This window comes from Sus scrofa, chromosome 15 (genome assembly GCF_054392235.1).
Source record: "Sus scrofa isolate SSC_HxYL_T2T_F1_AM1 chromosome 15, Sscrofa_HxYL_maternal_Yorkshire_Landrace_v2.0, whole genome shotgun sequence".
Lineage (NCBI taxonomy): Eukaryota > Metazoa > Chordata > Mammalia > Artiodactyla > Suidae > Sus > Sus scrofa.
In genome coordinates, this window is record NC_139397.1 from 153,910,886 (window position 1) to 153,937,771 (window position 26,886).

General features: G+C 65.5%; 2 protein-coding genes across 51 annotated transcripts in view; both read right to left on the reverse strand.

The window, feature by feature from the left end:
* Positions 1-949: 949 nt before the first annotated feature.
* On the reverse strand, positions 950-6,011 carry AQP12 (aquaporin 12). The gene is made up of 3 exons (XM_021075513.2): positions 5,389-6,011; positions 4,509-4,625; positions 950-1,353 (listed from the first exon to the last, which is right to left on the reverse strand). The coding sequence occupies exons 1-3, from the start codon at positions 5,993-5,995 to the stop codon at positions 1,160-1,162; spliced, it is 918 nt and encodes a 305-aa protein (XP_020931172.1). The 5' UTR covers positions 5,996-6,011; the 3' UTR covers positions 950-1,159.
* Positions 6,012-10,813: 4,802 nt separating this feature from the next.
* KIF1A (kinesin family member 1A) overlaps positions 10,814-26,886 on the reverse strand; it is an 84,344-nt gene continuing 68,271 nt past the window's right edge. For 27 of the 50 annotated variants that reach the window (XM_085000769.1, XM_085000767.1, XM_085000760.1 and 24 more), the window contains 11 exons: positions 21,470-21,584; positions 20,382-20,515; positions 19,429-19,490; positions 18,987-19,132; positions 18,318-18,518; positions 17,832-17,909; positions 16,909-17,033; positions 15,557-15,712; positions 15,143-15,335; positions 14,144-14,262; positions 10,814-13,782 (listed from right to left, as the gene is read on the reverse strand). In XM_085000769.1, coding sequence (XP_084856895.1) covers positions 13,740-13,782; positions 14,144-14,262; positions 15,143-15,335; positions 15,557-15,712; positions 16,909-17,033; positions 17,832-17,909; positions 18,318-18,518; positions 18,987-19,132; positions 19,429-19,490; positions 20,382-20,515; positions 21,470-21,584 — 1,372 coding nt within the window. In that variant the 3' untranslated portion in view covers positions 10,814-13,739. The remainder of the gene's footprint in view (positions 13,783-14,143; positions 14,263-15,142; positions 15,336-15,556; positions 15,713-16,908; positions 17,034-17,831; positions 17,910-18,317; positions 18,519-18,986; positions 19,133-19,428; positions 19,491-20,381; positions 20,516-21,469; positions 21,585-26,886) is intronic. The other 23 variants (XR_014830313.1, XR_014830309.1, XR_014830303.1 and 20 more) reach the window with 1 other exon arrangement.

Consider the following 26,886-nt stretch of genomic DNA (forward strand, 5'->3'; position numbering starts at 1 on the left):
ACTCTGTGGGGACAGAGGCACCCGCCACTCCGCTTGGGGCCTGGTTCTGCCCAGTGAGGAGCCCCTTTTTCCGCCCAGGGTTCCAACCTCTGACCACTGCTGCAGTGACTGGCCCCCAGCGTCGGCCCTGCCACATCCCACCCAGAGCCCCCCGTGAGAGGAGCTGGTTGCCCCCAGCCCATCACCACCTCACGCTCACGGTCCTGTCTCTGGAAGCCCCCGCACAGCCCGTCAGGCCCCCGGAAGACACAGGAGGCTGCCAGGCCCTCTCCCAGGGGGGCCTTCAGGACTAGCTCTCAGCCACCCAGGCAGCCACTGAGAGAGGAGGCTGGGGCCCACCCAGGCCGGGCAGGGGAGCCTGTGCAAGGGGTGATGGGGCAGCCACAGGAGGTGGGGGGGAAATTCTTCTCCCCCCGCCCCGCCAGCTGGTGCAGGAAGACACTGCCTCCACGGCATCCCCAGGCCTGTCCTTGGGGTCCCTGCCCGCCCTTCTCGGCCTGAGGAGAGGGTGGGGCCTTGGGCTCTGGTCGGGGCTCCAGGAGCCCCAGAGGAGAGGCCTTTGTATCCTTAACATGGAAGATTCCAGGTCAGCTCTGGTCTCGGGGAGAAGAGGCTGGAGGCCCCTCCCAGCCTGGTAGGGACTGCAGTCAAGGCCCCAGGGGGTCGCCTGGCTGTGAGCACCTGCAGGACAGCTGCCCTGGTGGGACTGGAGCTGACCCACTCCTCTGCAGCCTCGGGCCCCTGCCCCCACCCTCGGCTTCTGCCGGGGTCTCGGCTTCTGCCGGGGTCTCCGCCTCTGGGGCTGTGGGCGCCGGGGCGTGTCCAGACACCAGCTCTGCAACCAGCCGCCTCCGGTGCGCTCGGGACCGGCCGACTCACCCGGGGCCTTCAGCCCTTCCCCTCTCTCACCTTCGATTCTGATTCTGTAAAGAAGAGGCAAGAGGCCTGCTGGGAAGAGGGAGGAGGCGCCCCCACCGCGGCCCGGCCTCAGCCTGCCTGCCCGTCACAAGCCTCTCAGGCCTGGGGAGACGCAGGTCTCAGGGATGGTTTATTGACAAGTGGTTTCCGGGGAGGTGGGGGCCGGTCTGGTCCCCGCTCAGCTCCGGGAGGCCCCAGGGTCCAGCCAGGGCCGGTCCTCATGCGATGCCCGGCCCGGGGCTCAGCAGCTGCTGCCCGCACCTCGCGGGCCAGGCCCCCGTCCCCTGCAGCCCTCGGCAGGCATCTGGGTGACTCCGGGCCCAGGAGCTGGCTTCCCTCTCGGGGTGCGGTACTTGTTCTTCTGACGGTAGAGCAGGTTCTTCTGGAAAAGGCGAGGGAGGTGGCCGTGATACAGCAGGACAGCCAGGACCATCCCTGCAGGAGACCAAGTGTCACGCCAGAGGGCTCGCTGCAGCACAAGGCGACCAGGACGCTCACCTCCAGGCCCTGCACAGGACGGGGGCCTACAGACCCAGGCCAGGGGGCCCTTGCCTGGACAAGCCATCAGAACCACATGCACTTCAGGGCTGTGCTCTGGGGAGCTGGGCCCAGCACTCCCTGCACAGAGGTCCGGAGTCTCCGCCTCAATTCCCGGGTTGCCTGAGCAAGGTGACCTGTCACCTGTGGGGGTGGCTATTTTTGGGGGGTGGGACAGGACAGACGTGGGCGGGGCCCTGGGCTGGGAAAGAGCAAGGACGCTGAGGGTCAGGGCCGACCTGCCTCCCTCCCCAGGTTCTGCTCAGAACCCCGGGAGTGGAGGGCCCTAACCCCCCCGGGCCGTCCAGGTCGGGGGACGGCAGGAGAAGAAAGCACCTTTCCTAGGCTGGTGTAAGTCTTTGAAGGAATGAAACTGCAGCGTGTGGGCCTCACCAGCAGCTCTTGCAAAGGTCAGGGCACCCTGGCCAGGCCTGGCCTCCAGGGACACCTCTAGTCACGGTGGCTCCGCAGAATGGCCCCTGTGCCCACATGTACCCACGCCCCTCTTGACGCACCTGCTTTCATCCTCGGGCGGCCCGGCCCAGGGGGGCGGCCGGCCCAGGGCAGCCCCTCCCCCGTCAGCGCCAGGGGGCGCGGCCTCCGGCCTCGCTGAACCCGACAAGGTCGGTAAACGGAGCGCACACCGTTTGGGCAAGGATTGCTCCCGGAAACTGCTCTCAAATGCCCGAAAGCGGTTTTGTGAACGGTGTCAGCCCACCAGGACGGGGGAGAGGAGGAGACGGCAGCTCGCGGTCCGGAGCAGAAAAGCAAGCGGACGCCAGACGCCAGCGGAATCAGGGGAGCCGCCACCGCGACGCGGAGGCCGGGAAACAGCCCCTTTCCTTCCACGAGACGCCCCCAAAGTCTCAGCGGCCGGCAGCCCAGGCCCCGGAGGGGGGCTCACCGGGCGCCAGCCTGCGAGTCGGGACGGCGGGTCTGCGCGGGAAGCGCTCGCCCCAGGCCCCGCACGCCAGCCGGATGCCGCTGGAAAGACGTGTGCGGACCCGCCCGGACTCCGCCCCCGCCCCCGGGGCGGAGGCCCCGCCCACCCAGGAAGGAAGTGGGCGTGGCAACCAGGTGTCGCCCCGCCCCTCTCCGCAGCCTTCCTAGGCGCCCTCGTTGCCCTGGCAGCTCTGGAGTGAGAGGCTGGGCTGGGTTGAACGGTGTCCCCCCAGATCCAGGTCATCCCTGGAACCTCAGAGTGTGACTTTCTTTGAAAGGAGATGTCGGCGGATGTACGTCGTCAGGTCACGACGAGGCTGCGTGGGGCGGGGTGGCCTCGGTCCAGGGGGACTGTTCTGTGAGAAGAGGCGGACCGACCCAGGGAGTGGAGGGAGTGACCCCAGCCCAGGCAGCGCAGGACTGACGAGCCCGGAGCCAGGGGGTCAGGGAGGGAGGCCCTCCCCTTCAGGCGGCAAGAACCCCACCCAGACGGGCGCCCCCCCCCGGGGAACCCTGCAGGTGCTTTGCTGTGGGGCGCCGGCTGGGCCAGGGCCAGGAGGGACCTTGGAATCCCAGGGGGAGAGTTCCATCCCCGCGCACCCCCCACGGCGGTCAAGTGGGGTCAGAGCCTAGACGCTTCAAGCGCCCAGGTCTGATGTCCCCGCTAGGACCCCTCTCAGGACCAGGGCACAGGGAGCCGAGGACACAACTTGGGGCTGCTGGAGAGAGGATGGGCCCAGGGGCTGCCCGATCGTCCGTACATCGCTGGGACGTTGACAGCGGGCACGCGGGGGCTACAGTTGTGAAACTTATGTGCTTAGAGCACTGAGCGCAAGAAAAGCAAGGACCACCCTTCCCACGGGACAGGCGGCCTCCGCTCGGGGAGGAGTTGACGCTGGTAGCGCCACGTAGAGCCTGACGGCCTGCCGCCCCCAAGGGACCTTTGCCATCCCCAAGGACAGGACCGGAGGACACGGGCCGGAGGCAGCCGAGGAGCAGGTCCAGTCCTCCTGTCCACAGGGAGGGCCAGGGTGGCCGCCGACACTGAGCGGTGCTGCGCAGCCCTCAAGCCCGTGATTTGGAGGCGGACACCGCTGAGCGCTCAGCTGCAAGAGAAGCTGCTGCCTGGCAGAGGGGACCCGGGCTTATCTTGGTGCATTTCCTAGGACGACATGCACCCAAGGCAGTGACACAATGGAAACAAAGTTACAACAGCGATATCTTTCCAGGGAAGACAGAGGCCCCTCTTGTTTCTCTCCCCCTTCCCGCTGCCCCGGAAGCCGAGGCCGTGCTCCCTGCTGCTCCCCGGGTTGTAGACAGACGTGGGAGGAGGCTTCCAGAGACACCCAATGACCCATCCGGTAAGGGTGTGGGGAGCTCATTGGGGCCAAGGCCCTGCAAGCTGGTGCAGGAGAGGGCGGGACCCCCACCTGGGCCTCAGACCGCCCCCCACCCCCCTGGGGCCAGAATCCCAGGGATCTTGTGGCTGAGGACAGTGCCATGACCTCGCCCGGCAGCCACCCCGCCGGTGGGCCTTTGCTACACCTCTGCTCAGACACACCTACTGGGAAGGAAGGGCCTCCGGTACGGCGAGCTGAGGGCAGCCCTCCAGCTTCGGGGGCTGCAAGGTGGCCTCCCCCATGGGAACTGGACACTGGGAGCCCCCCAGGTGGGCGCCGTCCCTGCCCGTCTGCTCAGCCCTCTCAGAGGGTCTGCCTCTCACCGTCCTACCGCCTTCCTTCCTGGCTCCAGCCCCCTCTGTGACAGTGGCCAAACCAAGATGGGCCGCTCACGCCCCTCCGCCAGGTGCTCAAAGACGGGAGCCTTTCCTGTGGGGCTATAGCTGCAGCCGAGGAAGAGTCCCCCCGGCCCCCGGCATCTACGTCACGGAGCCCACGGGGGCCCTGACCTGGCCTCTCCCCTCCCCTCAGGACCCCACGGCCAGGAAACGCCTGGGGACCAGCAGCCCCTGAATCGCCTCCCGCCACTTGAGCGGGACCCTGCGGGTGGGTGCCCCTGGAGTGCCTGCGTGTCATTCCTGTTCCCCAGGTGTGAGCTGCTGCCCAGGGCCTGCCTCGTCCACCTGCCCCCAGGGACCCCTCTGCCCTTACCTGTGAGAGGGCCCAGCCAGTACACCTGGGCGTACTGCAGCAAGGTGTGCCCGGAGCAGTGGAAGGTGATGGAGGCGGCCAGGGCGGGGTTGAAGAAGGCGGCCGTGAGGGGCCCAGCTGCGGGAAGACGCACCCCTGCCTGCAGCCCCAGTTCCCGCTGGGACCCAACCCACCCCCGCATCCCCACCACGGGCCCTACTGTACTGGGTTTCTGGGACCCAAGCCAGGAGCTGGGCTCGTTCATGCCCTCGTCCCTGCCCTTGTCCCGATGGGGACATGCGGAGGAGGGCGGCGTCCCTCAGCCCCGGGCCGGGCTGACCACAGCCTGTGAGCAGGGCCAGAGCTGGGGCTCGGCCTGGGGGAGAGCCTGGGGCCGTGTCCACAGGGGCTGAGGGTCCCGGGAGGGCTTGGTCAGGACACTTGGCCTGGTGGGGGACAGACCCCAGACAAGGAAAAGGGGCATAAGAGGGCTGCCCGGGGGGGCGGGGACACGTGGGCCAAGCAGGTAGGTGACGCGGCCGGTAAGGAAGAAAGGACCGGCCTGGGCCCTCTACGAGGGGAGACCGAGGATGTCAGAGCCTGGGCTCTGAAGCAACCACACTGGCTGCCCCACCTGCCTTGGGTATAGACCTTCTGGGATAAACAGGAACAGCGGGTGGTGTGGACAGACCCAGATAGGAAGGACGGCCCTGACAGGGGCCTGGAGTCCTAGCCCAGCACGCCGTGTCCCTCCCAGGGGGCCACCATCCCCACCAAGGACCCAGGAGTTGGCCACCCTATCTCTGTGGCGCCTCAGCCAGCAGCCCCTCTCCCGGGCATCCACAAGTGCAGGTGTGCGGAGTGGCCCCGGGGCCCCGGGGGACAGACCACCAAGCCTCACCTGTATAGGCCATGACAGTGACCAGCAGGGCCACAGCTGGCACCCTGTACACTGGATGACTGTTCTGGAAGCGGAGCAGCGTCAGGTGGAAGAAGAAGGCACAGGAGCCCTCCACCAGCGCGCCGTGGGGCACGGCCGTGCGCAGGGCCGAGCTGCAGTGCGCCTCCATGAGGTGCTGCAGGACATGCATGTCGCTGAGCTCCCAGGCCCAGTAGAGCCGCGTCAGGGCGCGGGCCACCTGCATGCCCAGCGCCTGGCCTGCCAGCTTCAGCAGGGTGCTGGGCAGAGAGGCCTCGGCCAGGAGGAACTCCTGCAAGGACACGGTGGGATTGGCCGAGGCCCCGTCCAAGGTCGCCCCGTGCGCCAGGAAGAGCAGGAAGAGCAGGGTCAGCAGCAGGTCTGGCCCAAAGCCCCTGGCCCAGGGGCCAATCTCCACCAGCATCCCCATCTCCAGGCAGCAGGCCCCCAGCTGGGCAGCGCCCACCACCTCCCGGGCAAAGTGGGCATAGGCACCCCCCGAGAGCAGGGCCTTGGCCGCACGCCTGGCCGCCTGGCAGAGGGCGAAGGTGGCGCAGAAGAAGGAGAAGGACACGTTCAGACCGGCCATCGGCCCTGAGGCTCGGTGAGCCGGGCTGAGCAGGGGACCTGAGCTGACGTGTCAGGTGCTGGCTGCCCAGGCCTCAGCCGGGGGCTCTGGGAGGGTCCACCTGGGCCGCTGGCCATGGGAACACCACACCTGCTTCGGCACCGCCAGCCCCGCCCCTCGGCCAGGCGTCCTCCTAGGGCAGGAGACATCAGAGCCACCAGGGCTCCGTGACTCACACCCAGGCACAGCCTGGCAGTTCCCTGAACCTGGGCCCTGTCCCCACCTGGGTGAGGGTCCCTGGCTCTGCCTGCCATCTGGCTCACCTGCCAGCAGTTCCCTCAGCGAAGGCAGCTGTGTGCTGGGGCCCAGTGTCCCCACACCAGGAAGCTGCGGGCGCCCCAGCAGCCATGCTCTGGACACGCGGAAGCTGCACCTGCAGAAGTGGGCCCGCCTGGCGTGCACTTCCTCTCTGCCTGGAGGGAGCGCACAGAGCGCATCCCTAAGAAGCTGCGAGTCAGCCCAGCTGAACGCTGCCTGGGAAGTTCAGGGCCTTCCTTCAGCTCCCAGCATGGGAGGACCTTGGAGGAGAGACCATCCAGGACAAGGGGGCGTCCCTGGGACTGCCGCCCAGCACCCCAGTCGCGCCCAGGGTGACCCCTTCCTGAAGGCCTGTCGCAGGGCCGTGGCTGTCAAGTCCAGAGGGACTGGGAGTCTGGGATCTGCTGGTGACTTTGTGCTGGACACTGGCTAGGCTGCAAGAACCTAAGGCCTTAGGTCATGGTTGCGGACGCCCCACAGTGACCCCATGACCGAAGGAGGAGCGGACGCCCAGGGAGGAGGAGTGGGCCTTGCTGAGGATGTTGGGGCGGCTGCCTTGGATACCCTGGGCAACTCCTGGTGGACTGGTCATTCCAGGCCAAGGGAACAGGCTGAGCGAGGCTCAGAGGCCACAGGGGAGGGGAGCTTGGCAGGGGACCCTGAGCCCCTCCCGCAGGCCTGTCCAGCAGCAGGGAGAGGGGGCCGGGCTGGGCAAGTAAGGGACCCCGGACGGGATGCTTCGGGGCGGGGGATGAGCTGGGGTTGGAGGGGCACCTGCTGTTGAAGAGCCCAGTCGAGGAGTTCCCACTGGCTCAGCGGGTCAGGAACCCGACAGAGTCTCTGTGAGGATGTGGGTTCGAACCCTGGCCTCACTCGGAGTTGCCATGAGCCATGTTGCTGTGGCTGTGGTGTGGGCCTGCAACTGCAGCTCTGATTTGACCCCTAACCTGGAACCTTCCATATGCCACAGGCGTGGCCTTAAAAAGAAAAAAAAAAAAAAAAAAAAAAAAAAAAGGAAGAAGAAGAAAAGAAAACCCTAGTTGAGGTCTCTGGGACTTGGCTCTGTCACTGGCCATGCCCTGCAGGGCACAGTGGGACGGGGGGATCAGCAGGGCAGGCCGGCCCGTGGAAGAAGAATGCCACCTCCCGTGCCCCATGTCCCAACCCCCATCCCCTGCAGAAGGCCAGACAGAGCTGGGAAGGCGGGCTCCGAGCGCGGGGCAAAGGCCCGTGTCCAGATCCCTCAGGACACGGTACAGGGGACCCCCACCCCCCACCCCACCCGGTGCCCACCTGGAAGACCCCCAGGCCCTGCAGCAGCTGCTGGCCTCCCTCACAGCCCGTCCCTGTCCTGCCGTGCCTCACGTGCCCCTCAGTAGACCGCAAAGACCACCCCTCACCACGACACCCCCTCCTCCCCAGGGAGCCGTCCCAAAGGTCCTGCGGTGGCCGCCACCGCCGGCAGGAGGGTGAGAGCCGGGCCCGGCCACCCTCGCCCCAGTCGGGCACCGCCTCCCAGGCAAGTCACAGCACATTTCCTGGGGGCTCACACCCGCCATGGCGTCCTGTGCTCTTGCCACAAAACCAGTCTTGCTGCGCAGCGGGCCCTTCATCTGCCCCGGCCCCACCCCGTCAGGTCCCCTTGTTCTGATTCCCTCCCAGCACCTGGCGACCCAGACCCAGGGAGGGTGGGACCCAGCTCCTGGGACAAGGAGCTGATGTTTTTAGCTGTCCAGGTACATGATTTGAGGTTCAGAACTCTCCCAGAGGTGGGAGCAGGGTGCGCTCAACCCCAGGAGGAAGGTCCCCGGGGCAGCCATGGATCTCCCCCCACCCATCCCCTGTCCCCAGACCTCGCCCTGAAAGGCGGACAAGCCTCCAGACTCCGGCCTAGGGTGTGGGTGCCTGTCCTTGACTCCTGCCGGGGCCCCACCCTCTCAGAGTCACAGGGAATGTTCTGGAAATCACAGGGACCTGGCAGCTGGGTGCACAGAAGCCAGGGATGAAAGACATGTTTGCCTGCTGAGGTAGGAAGAAGTCGCTCTGGCTTAGGCATGAGTTAACCTGCTCTTATGCCGCCTGGGACAGCCTGGCTGCGGTCCACCTGCCTCGTCATTAAAGGAAAGGGCGCATCGACCAGAGGGGACGCGGGCCCCCGTTAAAGGCCGATTTCCTCATCCTCCCGGGATGCTGGTGCTGGTGCTCCCTGGGTGACGAGACTCCCTTCCCGGGTGCAGAGGCCACGCTGGACGTGCTGGACGTGCTGGACGTGCACGGGCTGCTCGTTCGTTTGAAACCTCGAAGGAACGCATCCCTGACTCATTTGATGTTTTGTTCCGACAAGACAGGAACCTGTGCTGAAAACCCCGCTTCTCTGGGACACAGAGACCTGGGAAGCTGCGCTCAGGACCGCAGCCTTCGGTTTGGTTTAAATAAAACTCAACAGTTTTCGACAACACGGGGTCTCCCTCGGGGCTCAGGCAGAGAAGGGCGTGTGCCGTTGGGGGGCTCTCTCCGCTCCGGGAGCGGGTGGCCCTTGGCCCGTTTGTAACCCCACTCCCAGCGGGGCCCCGCTCTCCAGCTGTCCACCCGGCCGCTCAGGTCAGAACACTCAAGAGCCCCCGCAGGAGCCCCGTGGTTACCCACCCTGAACAACCGGCATGAGCGAGTTATTTCTAGACAGGCCACCCTGCGTGTTCAGCTCACCCCTGAATGTGTGAGGCGCGAACCTCCGCCGTGGGACAGATGCGAACACCCCGGTCGCCCTCCTTTCCTGGAAAGGACGTCTCTCCAGAAAGTCTCAGGTCCCTTGCCCGTCGATCCCGCCCCAATCAGAGGGGTCTCGTTCCTGCTCCCCATCACCACAGAAAGAGTCGCAAGGAACGGAGTCCGGGGCCGCCGGGGAGGCGGAGGGTCCTGTTCCTTGGTTGCTCCGGATGAACCCCAACTAGTTTGTCCACTTTCCTGATGATAAACACACATTTAGGTTCTTGTTCTTTTTCTCTACGAATGCAAGTAATCAGCGCGTACATATAGGTCCTTGCAGAGAAATGTTTCAATTTGGGGTGGGGGGTTAAATACCTACAGAGTTTTTCTAGACCTCAGGGTGGATGAGTGCTTGTTCGTCTAAGGTGCAGTCACAGCTGCCCCCAAAGTGGTTGCAATTTTTGCCCCCAGGAGCGAGGGATGAGACACGTGGTGTCTTTGAAGTTGGTGTTGTGAAGATTTTCATGTTTTCCTTTTTTCAGCCGCACCCTCGGCATATGGAAGTCCCCAAGCCAGGGGTTGAATAATCCCAGCCGCGGCTGCAACCTACACTGCAGGTGCAGCCATGCTGCCTCCCTAACCCACGGTGCCTGGCCGGGGATGGAACCTGCAGCCCAGAGCTCCGGCGCCGCCGCCAATCCCGTTGAACCACAGCAGGACCTGCCGCATTTCCTAGTCACCCTACTGCTTCCCTCGACCGCGGGACGTTTCCCTGACGACAGCTTGTGCCCTTCTTCCGTTCTGATCTGTGCGCCTTTTCTGTCTTGATTCTGCCCCGTTGCCCTGGTCGGGCTCTCCACGGCCACGCTGAATGGGGGGCGGAGGTGACAGAGGACAGCTTTTGTCTTGTTTCCAATCTTAAGCGTGAAGCATTCCCGTTTTGGTACACGTAAGATGTCCACTATAGATTTATTACAGGTATCCTTTATCAGGTTAAGGAAGTCATCTATTTAAAGTTTTAATGAGCAATGGATTGGGGTGGGGTTGTCTTTCTTTTTTTTTTTTGGTCTTTTCTAGGGCCACACCCTCAGCATACGGAGGTTCCCAGGCTAGGGGTTGTATTGGAGCTGCAGCTGCCGGCCTATACCACAGCCACAGCCACACCAGATCCGAGCCGCATCTGCGACCTGCACCCCAGCTCACAGCCACGCCGGATCCTTAACCCACTGAGCAAGGCCAGGGATACTAGCTGGATTGATTTCCACTGAGACACGACGGAACTCTCTGTCAAATACTTTTCCTGTGTGAAGAGATGATAATAATGATTTTTCTTTCATTAATTTAATATAACGAATTACACTGATTGGTTTGTGAACCAAACTTGTATTCTCAGGAGAAACCCAACTTGGTCGTGAGGTATCAACCTTTTTTTTAAGTGCTGCTGCATTCAGTTTGGTAAAATGCTACTGAAGATTTTTGTTTCTATGTTGATGAAGGATATTGGCCTAGAGTTTTATTTTCTTATAATATCTTTGTCTGCATATGATACGAGGTAATGTCGACCACACAAAAGGACTTGAGGTTGTCTGGACACGCGGCTGGCATACCTGCGGGTACCTGGAGGACACAGGCAGGTGCTCCCACAATAAACACCCTCTTGCACCTCTGACCCCTCGAGGCCCTCCCCTCCCTGCCTCACCCCTGGGGAGGTGTGTGCTGTCTCCAGGCTGGGCTGGACCCCTGGCCCTGCGGCTCCTTAAGGCCCAGCAAAAAGACCCGATGCAAAAACAAAACCACAGCGGAGACCCAAGGGTCTGGTGTTGCATAAAGAGCCATGTTTATTTCTTAACCGGACAGAGCCTCAAGTGCACACACGCGGTACAGGAGCCTAGAGCCTAACGCTTGGGTTTAGGACATCAGGGAACTAGTCACAGCGGGATGGCAGTTACGGTGCAGGGGCTGGGTGTGCCACACAACCACATATGTACAAGCCACGGGGAAACTCAGGGGACGGCTGGCTGCAGGGAGCACGGGCCTGGGAAGAGGCCCCAGCCTCCTGTCTCTCCCGGGGAGTGCTTGGCCAGCCCCAGGGATAAAGGAGGGGCCTCTGGGGTCCCTGGGCTGGAGAGAGCCGCCGAGGACCAGGGCAGCAGCCCACGCGTGTCTGTGACATCAGCCACCATAAGGGACCCTCCTCAAGCTCCCGGTCACGTCAGCCCCAGAGGTGCTGGCGGCGGGGGGGTGGGGGGGGCGGGACTGGCGGGAGACCTCCCCGCAGCCGTCCTGGGCGTGTGTGCGCGTGTGTGTTCAGTGACCGGAACGCTGGCGCCTTACATTATGGACTCAGAGCGAGGAGGCCTTGAGACTTACAGGCATCTCCACACCCACCCTGGACACCAGCGGGGTGACACCAGGGTGGGGCCCGACAGCGGGGAGCCAGCGTCTCCCTCCCTGGGGCCCCTGCGGGCGGGCTCACCTCTCCCCGGAGGACAGAGCGCCCTCCCCGGGAGCACGACCCTCCCTCAAACAAAACGAGGCTGCGGCCTGTGCGGCATCAAGCGCTGAAACAAAAATGGTCCAAGACATGCCTCTGGATCCTCCTTTCCCTCCCTACTTGCGGGACACAGCCCCTGGCTCTCCTGACGGCTCCCTACGACCCGAGGCCCCTCGGGGACTCCAGAGCAGCCTCCCACATCCGAGATGCGGAAGCCGAGTCCCACACCACCTCCCCCTGGCTGAGACGGCACCGGGCAGAAGCAGCCTTCCCGACCCCTCGACGGGAGTCTCTTCCCAGCAACTCCGTGTTTCTGGACTCAGAGCCAGGAGCTGGCGCTGAAGCAGGCCTGAGGGAGGAAGTGATGACGGGTAGGGGACATCAGGTGGCCCACACCTGGCTCCCGCTCACTGCCCAGGCAGCATGAGGCCGAGAAGCAGCCCTGGAGGCCTCCATGGTCACGGAGGCTCCTGAATTTGGGGCGGCTTCCAGAAAGCCTCCCGAGGCCCCCTTCCCTCAGCCCCGCCCCCCTCAGCAGGTGCTCTGCAGGCTGGCTGGCCCCAGACACCTGTGCCCTGGGGGAGAGGGCCCACAGCCTCAGGCTGGCTGACCTGAGTGGGCCGTGGCCTAGGCCTGGCAGCTCTGACCTCCCTGCGTTTCGGACCTGCTGGTCTCAGAGAAACTCCCCCACCTGCTTTCCCTCCCTGCCCTCCAGGCCATCGTAAAAGCCAGAGGGCGTGCTGGTTCCCAGGGTGCTGTCACCCCTACTCTCTGCGTCTCGGCCTGCACCCCAGGGGACACCCAGAGGGAGCACAGGCCTCCAGCTCTCTGCACAGTGTTTGATTTCAACCCAGAACAGGAACCCTTGCTGCCCTTAGGGGCCATGGCGGGGACGGGTCTTGGGCTGGGGCACTATTTTCCTTGAGCTGCAGGAGGCCAGCTGTGCCATGGGGGTAGGTACAGGGCCCTGAAGACCCCAGGCCTGTGGTTTTTCTGAAGGGTTTATGGCCTGGGCACCGCACACAACAGACTCTCAGCCCGGGGCTGACTCCTGCCCCAGACACGGGTCGCACAGGGGACGAAATGGATATGTCACAAGAGGTCAGGATGGGACGCACGTGGCACTCTCAGACACATGAGGAAGCCCCCTGCTGACATGACCCCAGCGCTGGCCGTGCTCACCTGACCCCAAGGGTCACATGTCTCGACGGGCCCCACAGAAACTCCTCTCTTGGGGCCGACAGGAGAGGTCACAGATTTCTTCCGGCGGTGGCCTAGAGCTCAGCCCCGTCTCGCTGCGGCTGGAGGGGCCGCACCATGTACCTCTCACTACCTGGACCGTCACCCGCGACTGCCTCCAGAGCCAGCCTCCTGCCTCCGGCCAGCCAGGTGGGTCCTGCCCCTCTCCCTCCTGTTCCCACCAGGCCAGCCCCACAGCCCGGCATCTCCCCTCCCATGCGCTCCCCGGGGACGCTGCCAGTGTCATCTTGGACACGTGCATCTCAGGAGGCCGCTGTCCAGGTGACATGTGGGCCCCACCTCCTGCTACAAGTAACGCGCACCGCCTTCTGGGCTCCTGGGACGTCGGGCGTCAGCCCCGACATGCGCACACACACACCACCCTGGGCCGGGGCCTGCCCGACGTGCAGCTGGGGAGAAGCCTCAGCTCCGGCCCGGGCAGGTGCACTTCCCGGGCTGCCAACCAGGAGGTGCCCAGCCTGTCCAGATGCCTCCTCACCACGGTCCCCGAGGCGGCTGCCCCGACCCGGCCTGTGCCTTGGGTGTGGGAACAAATAGGGGCGGGGCCCCTGCGCCCTGCAGGTCTACGTGAGGGTTAGAAATAAATACTTATAAATAGAACACAGTCTTAGGGTTAACTTCTGAGGGGCTGTTTCAATGTCACTAACTAACGTATGTTAATTAGAAGTCTGTCTATACTTAAAAAAATATCAGCGGTGCCCCTGTGCCTGGCGCCCTCTAGCCTTCCGGGCGGCGCCCAGCTCTCCCCACCCAGGGCATGTTCTGGAAGAAAGGGCAACAAACACGGCCTCTGCTGGGAGCACGACGGGTCGTGTGGTAGGTCCCTGGCCAGAGGTGGGCTCGCAGGGCCCAGCGCGCCGTCCCCAGGAGGAGGGGGCGCCTGGGCTGTCCGGCGGGGGCAGGGCTGGGTGGCGGGTGACACGACAGATGGTGACGAGGACGGGGGAGCGGGGTCGGGCCTGCTGGCTGTCCCGGGAGGGCGCTGGCTCAGACCCGCATCTGGGCCGACCTCCTCCTGGAGAGCTTGGACCTGGGCGGGGTCGGGAGAGAAGTGGGGGTCAGGGTGGGCAGGAGGCGCCAGGATGCCGGCGTGAGGCGCAGCCTGGCCCCGCACCCGCTTCCCCCATCCACCCCCCCAGAGACTTCATCTCCACTTCCCGTCCGTGTGACCCGGAGGGAGCAGCAGCCCCCGCCCCGCCCCGGCTCCTTTACCGAGTCCCTGCTGGCCCCCGGCCTGACCACCGGCGGGCGGTAGCTCCCCCCACTCGGGCCCCCTGGTGGGCCCAGTCCTGAAAGTGCCAGGGATCCACACAGGTCGTGGGGCGCAGCTGCCTGAGGACGGGCACGCGGGTGGTCAGGAACGGCCCCGACCCTCCGCGGGAGGCGCTCACCGTATGGTCCCGGCCAGGAGGGGGTTGAAGGCGTACAGCCAGTCATGCATGTCCTTGTCGCTGTTGGCCTGCAGCAGGATCCCACGGTGCTCCGTGCACACGGCAAACGTGTTGGGGGTCTGCAAAGGGGGTGCCGTGAGGAGCCAGCCACCCTCAGTGCTCAGCTCCTGCCGTCGCCACCCCAGAGGGACTGGGGAGGAGGGGAGGGGGCTGCCCGGGGACCATCGGGGGCTGGGAAGCAGGAGCAAAGACCTGCAGGAAGGGCAGAGCTGCGCCAGCCTCCCTGCCCAGAGCCCTTCCGGAGCCTCTGAGCTACGACCCCCGTCTCGTCTCTTCCCCGCGGCTGTGCCCCAGGGCTGCCCTGTCACGGCTCTGTGTCCCAGAGGGATGCGTCAACTCCTGAGCCAAGGTCCCTGCCCATGGGACCCTGGCTCAGCTGCTTGGTCCAGACGTGTCGTCCAGGCCCCAGGAATCCTGGCATCTTCTCTCAAGGCCAGGCCCGCAGCATGGCAGGCTGAGCTCACACGGTCTGCTCCCCTGACAGGGAGTCAGTGCCCGGTGGGCACTGTGGCCACCAGCCAGGAGGAGTCGGGGCTCCTCATGCACATGTCCTGGGCCACCGCCGGCTTAGAGAGGAGCAGAAGCAAAGCCAGGGGGACAGGAGCCTGGGCTCTTGAGCCCACTGCCCTGCCAGCCCTACAGGGCTTGGTGACACCTACTACAGGCACCAGGGTAAGGACTGTGTGGTCAGCCGTCCAACAGGAGAAGGCTGTGTCTGCCCCACCCATCGCCGCTGGGCACCAGGACCAGGAGCCCCGGGGCTGGGCAGAGTGACCCTGGGACACGAGGGGCAGAGGGACGGTGAGGCTGACCCCGATGTCCTCGATCACGACAGACCGGCCTGGACGGCCCAGTGGGGCAGCGAGCGGCCACAGGGCCCGCAGAGGAGGACCCGCTCCCGCCCGCTCCGGCCCCAGGGGCCCCGCAGCCGTGCCGCACCTTGAGCATGGCCTGCTGGTCCTCGCTGTACTCGACCTGGGCCGTGGACAGGTTGAGCACAAACCTCTCCACGGCGTCCTTGTCGCTGTTGTACATGTAGGCGTAGGGCCGCCGCACCACCACGAAGCGCTTGGCCCAGCCGGCCGTGTGCGGCTCCAGGAAGTGCAGGTACCCCTTCTTGGAGACGATCGGGCTGGGGGGACATCCGAACCCCGTGTCCGCAGCTGCCCACCAGGTCCCCAGCCGGGGCCCCCAGCCCTAGCTCTGGTCCTCCTCCTGCCCTTCACGTCTGCTCCTTCTCCACGCCTGCCCTGCCTCTGGGGGGTGGCACCTGCTTGACCCCCTGGCGCGGAGCTCCCCCACTCTAGGTCGGGGGCGGCCTGCCTGTCCTCGCAGGGGCGGGACCCCACGCACCTGACCCGGATCTCCTGGATGTCGGGGACCAGCAGGCGTGGGGTCTCCTTGTCGGCCTCCGATGCCCCCCGGGCAGGGGAGGGGAGCTTCTTCGAATCTGCCTCCGGCAGGGGCTCGGGCTCGGGGCTGGCCGGCCGGGAGCAGGGCTGCGGGGTCCTGGGAGAGCGGGGGGGAAGCCACTGCACTCCTGCCTGGAGGCTCCTCCCCAGCCCGGGAGCCACCTTTACTGGCCTCCCCACGGCCAGCGTCATTCCCGAGCTGCTGCGGGCACCCTTCTCGGTCTGCCCGCCATGCCCGCCTGATCCTAGGATGACGCCGTGCAGGCAGGTGGGATCCTATCGAACGTGGAACCTTCTCCCTTTGGGTGTCCTGACACCCCCCCCACCCCGCCCACCCCGGGAAAGCGGCACCAGCCTCCATCTCCAAAATTCAGCTGAAGCCGACTCGACTCTCAGGGACAGTCTGCATGGAGGGAGCTGTTGGTCTGCGGCAGCCGCCAGGCCCAGAGTGACCAGCCTGGTGGCCAAGGAGGCCCAGCGCCGGACGCTGCCCAGAGGGCTTGATGCCTTTTACTTTGCTTTGCTTTTTAGGGCCGCCCCCGCGGCACCTGAGGGTTCCCAGGCCCAGGGTCAAATTGAAGCTGTAGCCACCAGCCTACACTACGGCCACAGCAACGCGGGATCTGAGGACCTACGTCCTCACGGATGCTGGGCAGATTTGTTTCCACTGAGGCACGACAGGAATTCTTTTTCTTTCAAAAAGAAAATCTGGGGAGTTCCCGTCATGGCTCAGTGGCTAACGAATCCAACTAGGAACCATGAGGTTGCGGGTTCGGTCCCTGCCCTTGCTCAGTGGGTTAAGGATCTGGCGTTGCCGCGAGCTGTGGTGGAGGTCGCAGATGTGGCTCGGATCTGGCGTGGCTGTGGCTGTGGCGTAGGCTGGCGGCTCCAGCTCCGATGAGACCCCTAGCCTGGGAACCTCCACATGCAGCGGGTGCGGCCCTAGAAAAGGCAAAAAGAAAAAAAGAAGAAGAAGAAAATTTGGAGCTAAAATCTGATGGGTCAGACAGGAGTGGTGTCTGCAGCGTTGGGAGGGGATGTCAGGCGGGTTTAAGGGCTCTGGGCCCAGCTTTGCCCTGTTCGCCCCACTAAGTGCTGCCCGTGAAAAGGGCTTTTTGTTTCGTGTTTTGGTTTCATTCCTGACTTCCCAGTAAATCTACGCTCTAGCAGAAAATGACCTCAGGCGAGGTCCCGCCAGCCTGGCCGGGCAGAACCTTCCCCCCGGCCCTGGCCTAGATGTCACTGGTCAGCTCACGGGGGGGAAGCTCCTCCAGGAGCCGGGAGCTCACTTACCTCAGGTCAGGGGCTCCGTACCGCCCTTCGACCAGGGAGGGGCAGGTGGAGGAGGGGGTGAGTGTGGCCGCCCCCAGAGGGGACATGGACGGGTCCCGCAGCAGGGTCACAGACATCTCGGAGAGCTGTGGAGGAGAGCGAGCCCTTGGGGGGCAGTCTCGGGGCCCTCTGTGGGAGGGGACACCCCTGCAGCGGCTCTTCTGTTTACGTTTTACCTCCCGTTCAGGGTGCCCCCAACTCCAGCTGCCAGCCAGACCCTCTTCCCAGGCTCCGGCCCTGGCCCAGCCCCTGTGAGCCCCCGGCCCGGCCTGCCAGGACCACAGGCTCTACCTGCCTAAGGGGTGACTCGAGGCTGTGAGCTCCAAAGACGGCGGGAGGACCGCCGGGTGGGGGCGGGAAGGTGGCATCTCTGAGCCCCGACTTTGGGATGTGCAGCCTGACAGCCGCGGCACAGGGAGGGAGAGGGAGAGGCCAGCGCAGAGGACAAGGGCGGGCCAGCGCGAGGACCGGTGATGGGCCGGGGAGCCGGGAGGGAGGTCTGGTCGCGGCTGGAACCAGGTTGGCGCTCTGGGCCTGATGCAGTGCAGGGCCAGCCTCCAGGGCTCCACGGGGGTCAGCACAAGAGCTGGCCCAGCTTAGAGACGGGTACAGGGCTGCAGGGCCAGGATGGCTGCCCAGGGGAAAGAAGGAGGCTTGGCCAGCCCAGGACAGAGGCAGCGGGGTGAGGGCCGGGCCGGGCAGGGGCCCGGGAAGAGAGTGGGAGCCCGGGAGGGCGCCAAGAGGACCCAGCTGACCCCTGGCTGCCCGCCCTGCACGGACCCCAGCCCCTTGGCCCTGAGGCACCCCTCTAGCTGAGAGGCAGGCTCCAAGCAAACCCTTATTGCCCGCTCTTGGTGCCAAGGGCCCCTGTGGGCCCCGCCCACCTTGCTCTCGCTGGCGCTGATGCAGACGTGGCTGTGGGTGTACTCTCTGTTGAAGGAGTGGGTGAGGAGCCGTAAGCACTGCGGGAGAGCAAACGCCTGGTCAGGAGCCTCCCAGGACCTGGCTCAGCCACTGCCTGAGGGCCTGGGCGCCCTGGGTCAAGGTGGGCACACCTGCACACCTCTCCGGGGATGGGGCCGTGGAGGAAGCCTCCTCGAGCAGTCTGGGGCCTGGATGCGGGGGCAGCAGCGTCCAAGTGCAAGAGGCCCCCCTGCCAGCACACAGGGCTGTAGGTGGTGAGCTCCCCATTAGCACAGGTACTCAGGAGAGGGGAGGTCACTGCTTGAGACAGCAGGTTGTAAAAGGCCCCCAGTTCCAATGTGGGTTGGGGGGGGACAGGGTCAAGGTGATTCTATGGATTGTCCTTCTCCCAGGCCCCGGCGGCCCTGAAGGGTCACTGGCACCAGTACTGCCCACCTGCCACCCACCTTGACAGCCAGCTCCCTCTGCCTCTCGTTGGGAGCCTCCAGGGACGACGGCCGGCCCTCAGCTGCAAGCGGGGAGGAGGCGCTGGACGAGCTGTGGGCCTCAGAGTCCTCGCTGGAGGCGGGGGACAGGGCCTCGGGGCCGGGCCGCTGCGCCGTCTCCAGCTTCTCCCGCAGCAACAGGTAGTGCCTGGTCTTCTCCACCTGCGCCGCAGAGCGCGCGGCTTCACCTCTGCGCCCGCCGGGGTGGGGCGGCCTCTCGGAGCACCGGTCAGGCCGCCCCGCGTGTGTGCCCCAGAGCCCACAGACCGGCTCGAGCGCCCACAGTGAGCAGACGGACAGAGCGTTCCCGCGCCCACTTCCTGGGGGGGCGTGTGCCCGCGGCCTTGGTCTCTCGGGAAGGGCCCAGAGGCAGAACATGGGTTCGCGCGTCCACCTCCCCACTGCGCCCTGGGCCAGGGGTCAGTGCCCAGCGGCAGGACACTGGCTGCCCCGCCGGGAACCACAGAAGGGCCTCAGCCCTGCCCCGCCCCCCCTTTCTTCCCAGTTCTCCTCTCGTCCCTGCGACACGCCTGAGAGTCGCGCTCAAGGGTACACCTCCCGTTCCAGGCCGGTGGCCGTTTGTCCTGTGCCCTGAGCCCTGTGACGGGTGGTCATGCCGTCTGCGCTCACCTCCTGCAGGAGACTCAGCTTCTCCAGCTCCCACTGGTGGTCCAGGATGAGGCTGTCGCTCCGCGGCCTCCAGCCCGCCAGATTCTCCTCGCCGCGCACATAGGCCACAGAGGTATCCAGCACCCGCCTGCGGCGCCGCTGTGTCCCTGGAGGGACCCGGGGACACGCTCTACCTGTGGGCTGACCCCCCAACGGGGGCGGGCCCACCCGGCCCCCAGAACCAGAGGTCACAGCCGTCCCTGCCACCCCCCTGCCGCCTGTCTGGGCCACACTGTCCTACAGCCCCCCAGTGACTCCAGAGGGAACATCGGGGCCCCAGGTGAGAGACCCTCCCGAATGGCAGGTTGGCCAAGGTCACCCAAGTGACCCCGGGGACTCAGTCCCTGGTTCCAAGAAAGTGCCCCCGCCATCCCCACGCGGAGACAGCAGGACAGATACCTACCTGGGCTGCCTGCATCGGCCACGTGGCACAGGCTGAGCTCGTACACGCCCGTCACGCGGTTGCTGCAGGGAGGGTTGGGGACGCTGTCACCGGGCAGGGTGACAGACGGGCCCTGACTCTCACCACCTCAAATGCACACTGAGCACGAGGCCCACGGCGCCCCAGGCCAGGAGGCCTCGTGTGGGGTGGCTGGGGTGTCAGGGTCCCCACGAGACAGTCCATGTGCAGAGCCCATCCCAGACACGTCAGGCCTCCTTTCTCTTGGGACCCCTGGTTCTCCCAAGGGCCCCCCTCTAATCTGCTGGCGGAGAGGGGCCCACGCTCCCCGGGTGACCTCCTGGATGACAGAATCCTGGCAGCCCAAGGCCATGGGGTCCTGACCCCCACACCCCTTCCTCCCAGCTGTGCCCAGAGTGGCCGGGACGCAGGGCTCACGGGACAGTGGGGGGGCCTCACTGAAGGTGAGGGTGACCCTCGGTGGTCCCGGCTGCTGGGGCAGGGCACCCTCCTCACGGCCTCGATGACCCCCCTGCCCCCGGAGAGTGAGTGGTCAGAGTGCAAGAAGGGACAGCTGGTCCTGGTGTCCGGCTCCCCAGGTGGCACAAGCGCCCCAGAGGCACAGGCTCAGCCCACGTTCTTCCAGAAGCGCTGTCCAGAGGCCCCCTTCCCAACCAGCTGTTTCCCCAGCTTCTCCCACCGTGTGGGGTGCGCGGTCCCAGTAGCACAGGGCCCTGTGGCCCCAAGACCTGCCCCCAGGACCCCCGGCCCTCCTGCTGCACCCCGCAGGCAGACCCTGGCTCTCATGCCCCCGAGCGTGACATCACTGTCCCCACAAGGGCCCGGTGGCCTCCACTGATGACCTGAGTGAGACAGACCCGGGAGCCGGGGCGGCAGGGAACAGGGCGGGTCCACCCTCTCGCGGGGCTGTCCCCCGCCCACCCGGGCAGCCTCACCTCTCCGAGGCCCGCAGGCTCCCACTGCCGAACAGGTTGCGGATGGAGCGTGAGGCCGGCAGCTTGGCGTCGCGGGAGTAGAAGACCATGCAGAAGTCCTTGGTGATGACGGCCGGCTGCGTGCAGTTCTCCATCTGCAGAGCGCCAGGTGGGGGCTCGGACGTAAGGCCAGGCCAGGCCACCTGCCCCAGGCACCCCCGGCCCCTCTCCTCCGGGCACCACGGGAGTCACAGCACCCACGGGACCTCCCTGGGCCCTGGGGCAGCCCCAGGCCCAGGTGGGGCCTCTACTCCTGGCTTGAGCCAAATCCTGCGGTAAGAGAGCCGGCACAGGGCTGCCGGGGCCAGAGGTCTGTGCAGGGGGCCCTCGGCATCCCAGACCCGGCCTCAGCTGCCTCGCCGCGGAATCGGGGCCACATGCTCCCCCGCGTGAGGATCTGACTCAACCCTGTCTGTGCACCCACGTTTTAACTCTGAAAACAAAATGCCCCAGGAAATTACTGCACAGCGAGGGAGGGGCTGCCTTAGCCCGATCTTTTGTCTTCCTGAGTCCCAGGGCGACTGCCGACAAAGCTGATGTGTCCTGGGTCTGCTGAGGCGGGGCCCTGCTGGTGCTCGCTCAGCGTGAACAAACCTCATCCCGCGGGGCAGCCTCTGGGGCTGCCTTACAGCCGGAGTTAATCAGGCTGGGGGGGGGGGGTGCCCTGCCTCCACCGTCCCGCTGACGCTGCCAACACGGAACCCCAATTCTTTACAACTGTGCACAGCCAGGAGCATACAGGCCCCCAGCCTCTTGTGCTGTGAATGGAGATCCCAGCCTGAGACCCTGGGGATGGGGAAGGGGAGGCCTCTACTTTTGAAACAGAGAGGCAATGTCTGGTGGTGCTGCAGCCACCGTGGAACCCCAAGGACAAACCCACACACTAAAGATCGCAGAGGTGGTTAACTGCGAGCCATTAAGAGTACACGGATTTAACTCAGGGACTTAAGAAGCCCCGAGAAGGTAAGAGGCACCCCCACTGCCCCTTGGCAAGCAGCGGAGGCCTGGGGACGGGCGGCAGTGGCGGAGCCCCGGCCCGGGCTTCTTGCCTCGATGTAAGCGGAGAGCGTCATGTAGATCTTCTCTCGATACGGGGTGACCCGGTTCAGCAGCAGAGAGTTGTGCATGGAGCTGTCCCACGCAGCCTCAAACTGGTAAAAGGTCCTGGAAGGAAGCAGAGACCAGGTAGAAGACGACGGCGTGTGGGCGGCTCGCGGCAGGATGGGGACATGCAGAGGGACAGACACAGGCGTGTGGGCCACCCACAGGGAGGGCCACTGTGGCTGCCCGTCCAGAAGCCTGGGTGTCGGTGTCCAGGGAGGACGGGCCTCTCCTAACTCAGGACCAGGCCGGGCGGGGCACTCCGGATGCCAGCCCAGGCTGAGCCCAGAGCGCTCAGCTCCGCGCTGGGTGGGGGGTGGGGGTGTCAGCCCGAAGCTCTGGAGCCGAGGCGGGGACAGGGGGCTGGGGAGGGAGAGGCAGGAGGAGGAGGAAGGAGGCTGTGACAGCGAGGAGGGGACGGGAGCAGAGAGAAGGGAGAAGGGAAGCCAGGGGAAGGGGCGGCCGGCTCCGCCCAGCCTTGACCTGAGCGAGGAGGCGGCCGGTCCCTCCCGGGGCCCGAAGGGAGCATGCCCGGCCTTGCCGAAACCCTCCATGGCCATTCCTCCACCAACCGACGGGGCCTCGGAGGAGGATGCTGGGGCGGAAACCCAGGTGGCCCCTCGCAGACAGTGTGGCCTTGCACCACGTAGCACAGAGCAGGCAATGGGGGCTTCTTTCTGTCCCAGTCTCTGACCCGGAAAGGAATGACCAGCGTGTGAGCCAGTGGCCTAGAAACCCCTCCGAGGGCAGCTCGGGGCAGTCCTGGGGACCAGGGTGTCGGTGCCACGGCGACTCGATGGCCTCCACTCCAGGGCAGCATCTCCTGCTACGCGACCATCCGGTGGCAGAGCCTAGACTCTGGCCTCAGGCTGGGCGCGCGCCTTGAGGACGTCACGTCTGAGCTGGGAACCGGCCTCCATCCCGCGTGGCCGCTCTGCGTGCCCCGGCGGCCGCAGCCTCCCCCGGTTTCCGCCCGAGCACCCTCACCCGGACACGACTGAGAAACACATCAACACCCACAGCCGGCCGCAGCACAGGCCCCTCACAGCCGGGCCCTTCGGAGGAGCCAGCCCCACCCAGGAGGGCAGAGGGCAGGAGGGAGGCCAAGATGGGTCACGGACAGCACCACGGCCACCCCTCTCTCCATGGTGCACTCCAGGGCACGGGAGAAGCAGCAGGACAGGGCAGGGCCACTGCCGACACGTCCCCGAGGACAGACACCCACAGGAAGGACGTGAGGGCAGAGGGGGACCAGAGACGGGCAGAGAGCGGGAGGCGTCGGAGAGAAGAGACTAAAAGTCGGGAGAGGACAGACGAGTGAGCGGAGAAGAAAGGGCGCTGGACCCAGGTTCACCTCCAAACGAAACGCTGAGGGCGGAAGCAGCCAGGACACACGTGTACACACACAAGAAATTCAGGTCAGAACAAGCGCCGTCACCCGGCCCGGTCCTAGCTGACATGGAGCAGTGGGCGACACGCCGCACCAGCCTCAGGGCCGCTGACCCCCAGTCATGTGGCTCAGATGTGGCCCAAGGGGGTGGGGCTCCCTGAGAGGGGGGCCACTCTGAGCCCCCAGCCCGGGCACTGCACACACCCTCCTCCCCGCCTCCACAGCGAGAGCCTGAGGCCATGCCCAGCAGGACCAGCCGGGTGCCTGGAGCTGCCACCCAGGCGCAGAGGGCAGCCCGCCCCAGAACAGCCCAGCTCCAAATGCCACCTCACAGCAGGTGATCCTGGGCTGTCACCAGACATCTCTGTGCCCGGTCTCCTGGACTGATGCTGGGCAGTCAGCCCCCGCCTCAGCAAGACCTCCTGCGAGTTAGGGGGGCCGTGCTGTGTGAACCTGCACCAGGAGCCCTGTCCGCGGCCCAGGAGGCCTGCGCCCCGGATCCTCCCCTGGCCCAGGGCCTGGCTCGGCGCTGCCGCAAACGCTGCTAAAGGAGGCCGAGGCTTCCTTCTCCCGCCAGTGCTCTGGGTGTGAGGGCCCAGCCCATCCCGGCAGGTGGCAGAGGGGCAGCCCACCCGCGTGGGACCACACAGCCCCGTGGCAGGCCCTGAGCTTGCTGAATGGGGTGTGGCAGGCACTGACTGGTGCCCGCTCCATCAGGTGGCAGGCAAGAAACTAAGACCCCCATGGGGAAGCGAGGACACCCCCACCAGGACTCCCCTTGTGAGCAGGCACAGGACCCCTCTGGGCACCAGGTCACCCAGGAAGGGCACCCTCTTCCTGCAGGCAGCTCACTCTATCCCAGGGATAGTCAACCCCCCAGACACAGTTCTAAGGAGGATGTGTGGCCCAGACCTGGGGCCTCTGGACTTGCAGCCACCTGCACCGCCAGCAGCTGGTCAGCGATGCAGATTCTCGGGCTCCACACCCACCGAGGTAGAAATGCTGGGTGGGTGCCTCCTGAGCAGAGCATCAGAGCCCCGGCCCACCTGGCATCTTGCAGACCCTCTGGAAACAGGCCCAGAGCAGGGATGGCCCCTTCCTCCCTCCAGCGAGTCCGCCCCTGCCGGGATCCTGGACCTTCACCTTTCAGCCTGCAGGCCACGTCGGGGGGCCCCGTGTTAAAGAAAGGGGTGGCAGGGGGGCCAGGCAACACCCATAGCAGAGCCCTCGGGGGTTCCTGCAGAGCTCCCCACTGGGCGTCCTCCGGGGCTGAGTCTCGGGGTCCAGGACCGAGGCGCCCCTCCCTCAGTCGCCTCCGGTGCCCGTCCAGGAGCCCCCACTGACTTCCTGACTCTGACAGGTTCAGGCTGGGTGGGGAGGGGTCCTCTCTGGTGACTCTCCTCCAGCCAAAGGGGTCAGACAGCAGGGCCAGAAATAGGATCACCCCAAATTCCACTCCCGGACATAGAGCTCAATGCGCAAGCAAGCGAGGACCCGCAGGGAAAACTGACAACTCGCTCAAAGACAAGTTCTGTTGACAACAAAGACGTCTTATGTTGTAAAATCTCTCTTCAACCCCGCTTCTGGCTCAAAAAGCTGTGACCATGTGGGCCGAGACAATGGTCCTGCCAGACGACTGCGGGGTGCGGGCGGGCGGTCCCTGTCCCCTCGGGTTGGCAGGACAGGAGCCATGTCTGTCCTGCCTGTGCGCGTGCGCACGGGCGCGGGGGGGTCCGGACTCGCAGGGCTCCCCACACGAGCGCTGGGTCATTCCGAGCGTGACCACCTCCCCTGCGCCGCTGCCCCCAGGGAGCCTTAGACAACTTCTAAGGCTCAAGGCTCCAGGCGGGGTCAAAGGGCATCCTGCCAGGGCGTCTGTGGAGACGCTCAAGCTTCAACGAGACTCATTCCGCTCTGAGAAGGACGCTTCTCGAAAAAGCATCCCTTTGAGGAGCGGCCCAGGTTCCGGGAAGGCAATCTGACAGGCAGGCTTCCAGAACCGAGCCCCGGACAGCGGCAGGGGGCTCCTCCTGTGCAGGGAGGGCGCGGTCGCCCCTCAGCCTCGGGCCTCTGCTCAGTGTCCGGATGCCACAGAGCAGTGTCGCCCACCTGGCCGCGCGAGAGCTCCAGACCAGAGGGACAGAGGGCCTGGGGTGGAGGGCGAGGGGACGAATGAACTCCCCGCCGGGCTCTGAGCTTCCCGGGGACAGACCCTTTCCGCTCAGCCCTTCCCCCCACCCAGCAGCTCCCGTGTGATGGATGAACGAACCGCTGAGGGTTGCGGCACGTAAACGGTGCAGCCGGGCAGGACCAAGGGGACGCGCCACGAGACCCCGTCCTGGACCCTGCCCGGGGACCAGCCTGGGGAAGAATCGGATCCCGCGGCTGGCGGGATGTGGGGGTCACTCTGGACTGCCCTGCTCCCCAGCCTCCCCATCAGCACCTCCGCGCTTTAACGGGTCTCGTGGGCTCTTCCTGCCCCAGAAGCCCTGTGCCCCCAGCAGGAGCGTGAGCCTGGGTAAGATGCAAGATCCTGACAAGAGCTTTTCATGTATCATCTCACTTAATCTCACGACTTCCTCAGGCAGGGCCTAATAAAATGCCCATTCTGAGGACCGGGGGGTGGAGGGGGGACGATGACAAAGTTCTAGAAGATTCTGCCCCTTGTCCACATTCACCCAGCCAGCCAAGGCCACAGCCAGGCTGCCCGGCCCAGTCAGGGCAGCCCCCAGCCCCAAGCCCACTCCCGATGTCGAGACTGGACTCTCCCATCACATCCCTGCCCCTCAGAACAGGGGCCCGTGAAGCTGTCGGTCCCTGCGCCTCTCCTCACAGGCCAAGTTCACTGAGGGCCAATGCGCACGCCTCTGGAACTAGGGCCTAGAGCCCCCTGCTGAGGGGCAGGGGGAGGGCCTCGCAAAGTCTGGGGGCTGCTGAAGGAGGAAGATGGGTGCCCCTCCTTTCCCGGTGCCACGTCTCCACCTGGCCACGAGGTACACTTTCATTGTACCCAGAACCCTCCTGGCACAAGGGACTTGAACGGGGGGCCCAGGACGAGCCTGAGCGGCCCTCGCCTCTGCAACGCTGGCCTGGCTGTGGAAATGCCAACAAACGAAACGCCACACACGTCCATGGGACCGTGCCGATGGTCCCGGAAGTTCCACTCATCAGCGAACCGGCCCCTGCATCGGGGTCCCCCCCAGGGACAACCTGAGCAGATGGGATCCCACCCCAAGCCCTCTGAGAACAGGGAGACTGTCTGGGTGGCAGCCTCCTTTCAGCCCAGCTCACCTCCAGGACCGGCCAGCCGGCCGCCACCTCCAGCAGGCCCTCCAGACCGCGAGAGAGGCCCGTCCCTGCTCTGGGCCTGGCAAGGCTGTGACCCTCCTCTGGTAGAGCCGTCACTGCGGTTTTCCTTGGCAAGGCCCCTGCCTCACTCAGTTACGTGTCCCCAGGGAGGGCCTGCAGGTGCCTCTGAGAAGGAACTGGCCCTGGAGTGGGTGCATATGCTTGTGTGCCCGCGGGGACACCCCGACGGGAAGCCCAGCCTGCTGGCCATCCTGTGGGGCCTCAGTTACAACTGCTCAAGGCATATTCACAGGGCCCTCGTGTCCTGACCCATCACAGCCATGACCGGACAAGAACGCGGCCTCAGAGGGTCCTGTTGGGCCCACCCTGGGCTCCGTAGAAAAGGGCAGCCACTACCCCTGCCCCACTCCCTGCAGCTTAAAGGCTCAAACATTCAAGCTGGACGCCTTCCTGCTGCTGCCTTCATTCTTCAAAGCAGCCACCCACAGGGCCGTTGCCCCCAAGTTCAGGCCACAGTCTACAGACGCCCAGACGCCTTGACCCCCTGCTCAGAACAGATTAGAGTCTCACGGATGAAGTCTGGATGCGGGTCTGGGAGGCTGTCCACCACCAGGGTCTCTCAGCCGGGGCCGCACTCAAATCGGGGAGAGACCCGCTGTCCCCAGC

Bases quoted from the DNA above. Each gene is read 5' to 3' on its own strand.
- AQP12 (XM_021075513.2), bottom strand. From the start codon at position 5,995: ATGGCCGGTCTGAACGTGTCCTTCTCCTTCTTCTGCGCCACCTTCGCC. The intron at 4,626-5,388 runs GTGAGGCTTGGT...GTCTTCCCGCAG, and splicing joins CACTGTCATGGCCTATACAG to CTGGGCCCCTCACGGCCGCC. The intron at 1,354-4,508 runs GTAAGGGCAGAG...GGTCTCCTGCAG, and splicing joins CTGGCTGGGCCCTCTCACAG to GGATGGTCCTGGCTGTCCTG.